General features: G+C 40.5%; 1 protein-coding gene across 1 annotated transcript; it reads left to right on the forward strand.

Moving 5' to 3' along the window:
* The first annotated feature begins 714 nt into the window (after positions 1-714).
* LOC134496093 (serine protease 27-like) lies at positions 715-8,190 on the forward strand. Its single transcript, XM_063301850.1, has 6 exons — positions 715-775; positions 2,201-2,221; positions 3,499-3,661; positions 5,531-5,757; positions 6,059-6,228; positions 7,484-8,190. Exons 1-6 carry the CDS (start codon positions 715-717, stop codon positions 7,643-7,645), a joined length of 804 nt encoding a protein of 267 aa, XP_063157920.1. The 3' UTR covers positions 7,646-8,190.
* Positions 8,191-9,103: the final 913 nt, after the last annotated feature.

Below are 9,103 nucleotides of genomic sequence, written 5' to 3' on the forward strand. Positions count from 1 at the left end.
AATGTAAGAATGATAAGCTGTCCTCCATTTTCAGCTTGGAAATGAAATGTAATGTTATGTAATTTGAAATATCTCTATTCTGCTTTTCTACCCAGAAGACACCTACACTCTAACAAAAATTAAATTATTATTTTTATATTTATAGTAGTAAAATAGCAATTCACCACAGCTACCTTAGTGTTGCCAGAATATTTTGAAACATTAAATCTGAGTTGAGGGACATAGGAGTTTTCAGGATGAGAGAGAGAACAAGATCCTGATGGGCCTCAACCGTTCAGGAATTGTAAGGCCCAGCCCAAGAACTACATAGAAGCAATCCAGCCAAAGTTCAGTTCTTTATCAGCTCACACTGTATAGGCAGAATCTTGCCAGACTAAAGCTACTCTACTCTAACCTAAAGATAAATAACCTGGGAGGCGCTAGAGCATGGCTACTCTGAACCTCTTAGTATTCCCACACTCCAGACTCTGTTTTCTCTTATCTCACTCCCTCCTTCCTGAGAACCAGCTGCATTACTGTAGTCCATCACAGGAACTGGGACTTCTCCTGCCACCCACAGACTCAGGGAAGAAAAACAGGCTGCTCACCCATCATCATCTTTTTTTTTGCTATGAAATATAACAGTTTGAATACCAGAAGACATCAGAACCAAAATAAAACAGCTATTGGCTGGAGCGGAGGCATCTGGAAGACATTTCAGGAGAAGTGGTGACCATGTTGAAAACACTTCCCTTGCTGCTGGCAGTGTGGCTGCTACAATTGATTGTAACTGAAGGTAATTTTGATTTGGGGAGAGGCTTAGGATAGACCCTCTGGGGTTCCTGATGGTGGAGACAATGCGAATTACTTTTGCTGTATGTATTTAAAACCCCCTTCTTGATCAGTGTGAAATAAGTTCATGAGACCATTTGAGGATCTGGGAATGTGGAAGTATTCAGGGTGTGCATGTGAACATTCCTGGGAGCAGAAATCAACAATTACTGAATAAGGTTTTATAACAGAAAGGAGATTAATTTACAGGAAAAACATAGGGATAGACAAAGCCTAGCACCTAGCTAGCTCTATCCTACCAGAAGGACTAGGCAAAGAGTATCAATTTCCATAAATGGAAAAAATAAACCCTTATATTCCTGATGTTAAGGAGTGGATTCCAAATATGTGTTTCCAATAGAAGAAAATATCTGTACCTTGAGGTTACTCTAATACTCTAACCAAGGAACCACCAAGGAGGAAACTACACCCCCACCAAAGCTGGCAGGGGAAGCTACTGCACATAAACAGGCAGCAAACCCCACACTCACCTGCACTGATGATGTTACCCAGCTGAGTAACGAAACGTCTCATTCTCACAATGAGAAAATGGAACAATATATTTCCATATTGGCTAGATTTAATAATAAATTTAAAGACTGAAGTAATTCCACCTTGATATTAAATTAACTGTATATATCTCTCTTTGTTTTTCTTTATGCCAAGTTTATTTTAATCAATATAATGTACGTAGGCTCTTTATATTGTACAATCCCTGATAGTAGTTTTTTATATCTCAGCAGTACATTTAAAAAAAAAAAAATCCTACTCGGAGGAGAGTCCAAGAGCATGTGTTCTGTTTCCATGCTGGGAAGAAAGACAGAAGGAAGTGACTGCAGATTAGCAACCTCTCAGAGAAGAGCTGGCAAAGGATAGCTGAAGAGGGAATATAGGGAATACAGGGAATCCTGAACTCTCTAGCTATAACCTTATGACAAGGAAGTCAGCAGATGCTGAAGGGTCAGTGCCATTTGATGATGCAGGATGAATCTGCAACACTAGATATTCCCTTTACTGCAACGCCCTGGTTTACATCTACACATAATCTTGGAATGCCTATCAGCCCAAAGAATTAACAGGAGCCTTGTGGTCCATAAGGGCAAGAGTTACTAGACACAACTTTTCTTGCTCAATACTCTACAATCTTGGCCTGTAGAGGCTTCTGTTTTGGAATACTCAAGGATATTAAATCAACCTCAATCCATGGTTCAATATCCTGGCTTGTTTCAAAATTGCCAATCATAAGTTTATAATTCAGATGAAGCAAGAAATTGGGACTAATTAGAAACTGCCTGATTTAATGATGGCAGAGTCCCTTCCCGTTGCTGGTATATGCTATCAAATCATAGGTCTCTTGACCTGAAATACCTTCTCCTTTGTATTTCTGTAGGTGCTCCTGCCTCCCAACCAGGTAAGAAGCCGTCAAGGTGTTGCAAGCATTTCTGTATAGGTATTTCAGGGAAGGATATGCAGGAAAGCAGAGCAACAGAACACTCAGGAATTATCCCACCTGGTTCCCTGCCCTGGATAACAACTTTCATATATTACATATTCATATTCAGCGGATACTAGCAGATTACAAAGCCAAATCAACAAACTGTTTCATTCTGAATATGGCTGTATCATTCCCAAGAGAGAATTGAGTTTACTATGCAGAGCTGTTTGAGAAAGGTGGGGGGTGGGTTGGTCCCTTCGAGTCAGTCTTGACTCCTGGCAACTGCCTGGAAAAGTCCCTGAAGTTTTCTTGGCAAGATTTTGGAAGTGGTTTGCTATTGCCTGCTTCCTAGGACTGAGAGACAATGACTGGCCCAAGGTCACCCAGTTGGCTTTGTGCCTAAGGCAAGACTAGAACTCACGGTCTCCCAGTTTCCAATGTGGTGCCTTAACCACTATACAAACTAGCTCTTTTGAGCAAGAATGCAGAATAATGATAAACTAAAAAACATAAATCCTTTGCCTTCAACTTCCCTGACTGGAGAATACTTTATAGGGTAATCAATATGTTTCATAGGCTCAAATATATTCACAGCTCAAGGAAGATAGACATAACATCTCACTCAAGTCATCCTGGACTCCTGATACATCCAGATTCGGGTTTGGCATAGCATAAAAACTCTTCTGATATGTTTTTCTGACTTCCCAGCTTAGTCTACAATTTTTTGGATCCCTGCTTAATTTTTTCTGAGTCATTAAGGTTAGCTAGGTGCTGCCATCTTGGGGCCAATCCCCTAAAACTATCTTCTTGAATCCTAGATTTATTTCTCAAAGCCCTTCAAATCCTGTAGTGATAATGAAGGTATTTTAGCCATAACCTCTCCATATGTGGGAAGCCCTGCACTGAACTACCCACTGAGGGCATTTTTTAAGCTCAACTGGCAGGTTGGAGGAGCCATTTTGGAAGGTGCAAGCGGGGAAGGATAACCCTCCTATCCCTGGGTGCTGGGATCAGCTCCCCCCATCCCCACAATCTCTACCTGAATAGCAATTGCTTTAAACATATCTTTATTTTGGCATCCATAAATGTTTTTTCTTAAACTGAAAGAGGCAAGGGACAATCAATCATCTTTATCTATGCTAAATCAGGTTTGTTATTTGGATGAACACCATTCCAGTATTGTAATAATTCCATCTTGTTGAGCACTGAAGTCTATAGTTCTTCACCCTCTTACATGCTCTCCTCCTTCACAGATTGTGGGCAACCAAGAATCTCTTCCCGAATTGTTGGAGGGCAAGATGCCCCTGATGGAGAGTGGCCCTGGCATGTCAGCATTTGTCTGGATCACCATCCTATTTGTGGCGGCTCCCTCATTGATGAACAGTGGGTGCTGACAGCAGCTAGCTGCTTCCACAGGTAAGTATCTGATATACTCAACTGTTGCAAGGATGGGTAATAATTGTATCTATACAATGCTTCATGGTTTCAGGAAGACAGAGTCCAACTGATCAGTGTTAGATAAGGACAAGCTTGTAAAAGAGGGGCAAGCTTGTAATGCCGCCAAGAATCAGGCAGTTTTATTATTTATCGTATGGCACATTCACATCACAGTTCAATAGAATAAAAACACAAGAGATAAAATACAAAATATAAAATATAAAGTATAAAATTATAGACATATGTCTAGATTACAAATAAATTTTTTTGCTTCATTTGTCGCATCCCGGAAATTGGCGAAATCTCCATTATAGGCTCTATTTTGGCACTCTGTCACTATATGTTGGATAGTTCGTTTTTCAGGCAGTTAATATGGGACGCGGTGGCGCTGCGGGTTAAACCGCTGAGCTGTCGATCAGAAGGTCGGCGGTTCGAAACCGCGCGGCAGGGTGAGCTCCCGTTGCTCGTCCCAGCTCCTGCACACCAAGCAGTTCGAAAACATGCAAATGTGAGTAGATTAATTGGTACCGCTTCGGCGGGAAGGTAACGGCGTTCCGTGAGTCATGCTGGCCACATGACCCGGAAGTGTCCTATGGACAACGCCGGCTCCAAGGCTTTGAAACGGAGATGAGCGTTTCATCTAGAGTCGGACACGACTGGACTTTACGTCAAGGGAAACCTTTACCTTTACCTAATCAGGGAGCAGAAGATGACAGAAAGCCCCTGTCCCATTTTATTGGATGAGCTGAATTGCAATTGGCCACTTTTGTCACATGATATCACCTCATTTTATTGCAGCTAATCTGCAAATGAACCTGCTTAGGTGGTATTGAAATTTCCATTGGAAATTTCTTTTATCCTAAAATATCAATAGGAACGACTCTGGGTTGTTCCCCAGCAGGGTCCATGGTTGGAGCAGAAAAAGTCTTTTTTACATGTGCTGATTCCCCCTGTGGATACTGCTATGATTTGGAGCCATAACCTGAATCAGCTACTTTTGTTTAGTCTTGCCTGGAAGTGTTGTAAAAGAATCTTATACTTTTGGCTGGTTTATGTTTTTAAAATATTGTGACAGAGTTAAAAATAAAGTAAAATAATAAAATAAAATAAAAACTTATTAGAGTTCATTTGCAAGGGAGCTGAGGTAGGAAAAAGATGTATATTTCAATCAGTGGAGGAAAAATGGTAAACTGAGGAATATATGTGCAAAACGCATGAAATAGCCTGACACAATCCCAGCTACCTCCTTGTGCAGCTAGAGAGGATCCACGTATAGGGCCCTGATCACCCTTTTGTGACAGTTTACTCCTCCCTGATTGCATATACATAGCAAGCTTCTATATATTCAGTCAGGCCATGGACCACTGAATGGGTTCAGACAATAAGACAGCCATAATTCAGAGTACTTGATTTTGGCATATCTCACCATGTAAACTCAACCATTCTGGTTTGTAAGGTTTAAACTTACAATGGGAACCAAGTCATTCATTGTTTATTCTGCAAACCATGAGGTCCAGCTGAATTTCATCTTACCAAGATGGGTCCAAGGCTGGTGGAAATATTTTCAGCACTGAGTTGGTGGATGACAGAGGCTGTGAGTCTCCATGTATAAAGCGTCTGTTTTTCGATCATTGAGCTACACTTCTCCTCTGGAGAATGAATAGGAAGGATGAATGAAACATCAGTTTCAGAATAAAATATATCCTCACAAAATTCCTAATCCATTAAACAGAAGAAAGAATCCCTAATTTAACTGAACAATTTCTTTCCCCCTTTTTTTTTCTGTTTGAAAATAAAACAAAAAAACTTAAAGCTACTTTTTCACTCCTCCTTTGCTCTGTTTTACAGATCCCATTCCACTGAAAAATATGTTGTGGTGCTCGGTGCCAATCAGCTCTTAAATCTCTCCCAAAATGTGGCAACATCCAATGTGGTAAAGTTGTTCATTCCCCCTGACTACCTGGGCAAGGTTGGCTCTCCTGCGGATATTGCTTTACTTAAACTGGCATCACCCGTGCCCTTCACCAGCCACATCCTTCCTGTCTGCTTGCCAAAGTCGTCTGAACAGTTCTCCGGTGATGAGAATTGTTGGATTGCTGGATGGGGAAATACTGAAAATGGTGGTGAGGAATCTTCTTTTAGCAGTTTATTGAGAGTAAATGGACTTTCATCCATGTACAAATTAATAGAATCATGTGGCAAAACAAGTATGGAGAGCCCACTTTTTTTACCATATACTGTAGATACAGTTTCCAGAAGCTCATCATGACATAAATTTTAGGCTCAAATTATGTACATCCACTCAGTATACAGTTAACTCTAGTGCTCCTGCCTTGCATGATTGTGATCTCCCTTCTCTCTTTCTATCTCCTACAGTACCCCTGACAGCCCCATTAACTCTACAGGAAGCAAAGGTGCCTATCATAGACCAAAAGACCTGCAACAGCCTCTTCAGTGCTTCCCCAGTTGAAGGCATGGAGAAGGATCCTGTCATGCCTGATATGATCTGTGCTGGTTATCCTCAAGGCGGGATAGATGCCTGTAAGGTACAAGGTCCACAAACTGTTCTTCATATCCACAGCCCACAATGAAAACTGTCAAAGGAGGGCCAAGTCTGGTTTCCTTCTAAACTGGTCCAAAGCCAAAGAGGACAGTGCACGTTGGGTAGGAAAGGGAATCACAGCAAGTGCCGGTTGCATTGCTCTTTATTGTATAGGAGTCTCATCATCTTTCAGATCTGGTAGCCATATTTTATCCACAAAAGCCAACATTTCAGAGGGATATTTCCTTCAGCAGGGAACAACCAGAACACAGACTCATCCTTTGCTTTCAACAGCAATCAGTTAATTTTATCAGGCATCACTTAAAATACTTAAAGAATTAGTAAAAATGAAACTGATTGTGTTAGCCATTTCTGCCTAGATGTTTAAGTCTGCCACCTTGAAGTTGAGTGATACCGTGAAAAGGAAGTAATGATAATGACAATAATAATCATATCATGAAATTTAAATGTTGGTAAGAACCATTTGAAAACCATTGAATCTAACCATCTATTCCATGCAGAGGTTTCTTTCATGGAAATTTCATTATATGAAGTTTCCCTCTATTCCTGGGCTCCTCTGACCATCAGCAAGTTTTTCATAATATTTAACAAAAATCAACCTTTCTGTATCTTTAATACTTTAGCTTCCAGTCCCTCTTCATCCTTACTGCCCTTCTCTTATCCTGTTCCAGTCTTTTTGAATCCTTCTTAAATATGATGTTATGATGTCTAGAACTGAACTTGGTACTCAACATGGCTCTGTCCAATCAGGAGAAAAATTACTCATGTTTAATGAAAGGCACAATATAAATGAAATCAATAGATAAATGGCAACCCTAACCCTAATATTACATTGTCAAACCACTACATATAAACAATCATTTCAAATAAAATTTATAAGGCCAAGAACACAGTGTCTTGTCTCAAACAACTTTGCAAACATTCTTTGTTCATTAGATTAGTTTGATGTATATTCTGGATTTTATCCAGGAGCACAAGGTGATATCAACACCACTCCCTCCTACAATATAGCTTCACTGCCTCCTCTGAGATAGGTTGCCCTGAGAGATAGCAACCAGTCCAAACCCACCCAGAGAGCTTCCAGGGCTGATGGTAGCCTTCAACCGGGCCCTCCCTGGCCCTCCTCTAACAATTTAACTGCTTCACCATTCTGATGCCCTCACTGTAACCCATACTCTAAATCTGACATTAGAATGTCCTCTGTATATACACACTAAATCTTATTTCTTTCCCCACAGGGTGACGGTGGTGGACCCTTGGTTTGTAAAGTCGGGAGGAGATGGACCCAAGCTGGGATCGTGTCTTGGGGAGTTGGATGTGCTGAAAGCTCCCGCCCCGGTGTCTATACTTCAGTGCCCTTCTATAGTTTTTGGATCAAAGATAAGATCAGAACAGAATGAAGGGCTGATGGCAAAATGTTCCCACGGGGCCACTCCTTTCAGTGCCCATTGCCCTTGCTGTAAGAAACATAATCAACAATATCAAACCATTTTCAGCCTACACACAAAATAATCCAATTGCTAAGCTAAGACTAGAAGCAGATCAAATGTCCATTTCCTGTGTCCCTACAACATGCCTAGCCAGGTCATTTTCCAACCTAGCAACTGTACTGGCACAACATGAGAAGCTGATACAGTTTTAACCTTGGATGGCTGGTTGGATACTTTGTAGCTAAGTGCAAACCCAGCCCATTTACTGTAGATGGTTGGATGCACTGTGCAAACAGTGAAATTAGGTTAATTCAGCAACCAGGTTAACCATGTAATGTGAAAGCAGTCATTCAGCAAATTCCTTAATTGAGGCTGGCAATCTTCTGTCCTCTAACTTGGACATTCTTGTACTCACTTTGACTTAATTAGCAGATAAACAGGACATCAGTATGAAAGGATACAGAATTAGCCATTAGGGTTTTTTAGGTTGATGAAAAGCTTCACTCACCCTTTTACTTCTGTCCTGTGTGTTTATCAATAAAATTACATGAAAAATAAGCAAGCATAAATCTGGGTATGAGTGTCTTACCTCTTTAACCCTGCTGGGTTGATAATCTGCAGTTACCGGGTTTCACCTTTGCTGTTTTTCTCTCATACCTCTATAAGTCATTTTCCTTACTACACCAACCATGAGGGAGAAAAAAACCTATGTAGCCGAAGAAGCCCACAAAAGAATAACTTAATGTTTACTAGCACACCTAAAGTGGTGGGTGAAAGTACTGTATTTTCCCCCTTTTAGAATTCCTTACTCCTTTCATATCTTTGCCACTGAATGTTATAACAGCCTCATGCGGGTATCAATGATACATAAAGGAAGTCTGAGCAAACAACTAACATCCATTGGTGCTTGATTCATTCATCAACAAAGACATCTAGCATGTGTTTTTCCCTTTTGAAAAAGCAATTGCCTCCTTCAGTTCAGTAAGTGATTGTACTACTGTTGGCTACAATAACTGCAACCCAACACACCCTGTAATTCGGGGTTCTCTCTTTATTTACAATACCCTAGGTTATCTAAACAACATAGTGTTAATGATCTTCCATTCATTGTATTGAAACATTACAACGTATTAAGATTTACAAGAAGATAATAAAACAAAAAGAAAAAATATTGCTAACAACAAAAAAGAAATATATATTGAAATTGACAATACCGTAGGAGCTGGAAGATATGGGAACTGGAATAGCTGACAAAACATCAGTGGTATGAAAATGGTGCTAACATGGAAGAACAGAGCCCTGCAGACACATATCTGAGATCTAAAGCTTTCAGCTTCCACACTCTGCAGCAGCTGAGTGATGGCAAATTTTGAGGCCACATCTGGTAATATTCTCTCTGTCATGAAAACCATAAATGTCACACAAGCC

This window comes from Candoia aspera, chromosome 4 (assembly GCF_035149785.1).
Source record: "Candoia aspera isolate rCanAsp1 chromosome 4, rCanAsp1.hap2, whole genome shotgun sequence".
NCBI lineage: Eukaryota > Metazoa > Chordata > Lepidosauria > Squamata > Boidae > Candoia > Candoia aspera.

Excerpts from the sequence above, each read along its gene's own strand:
- LOC134496093 (XM_063301850.1), top strand. The coding sequence starts at position 715 with ATGTTGAAAACACTTCCCTTGCTGCTGGCAGTGTGGCTGCTACAATTG. Across the intron at positions 3,662-5,530 it reads GCAGCTAGCTGCTTCCACAG|ATCCCATTCCACTGAAAAAT; the intron begins GTAAGTATCTGA and ends TCTGTTTTACAG. Across the intron at positions 5,758-6,058 it reads GTCGTCTGAACAGTTCTCCG|TACCCCTGACAGCCCCATTA; the intron begins GTGATGAGAATT and ends TATCTCCTACAG.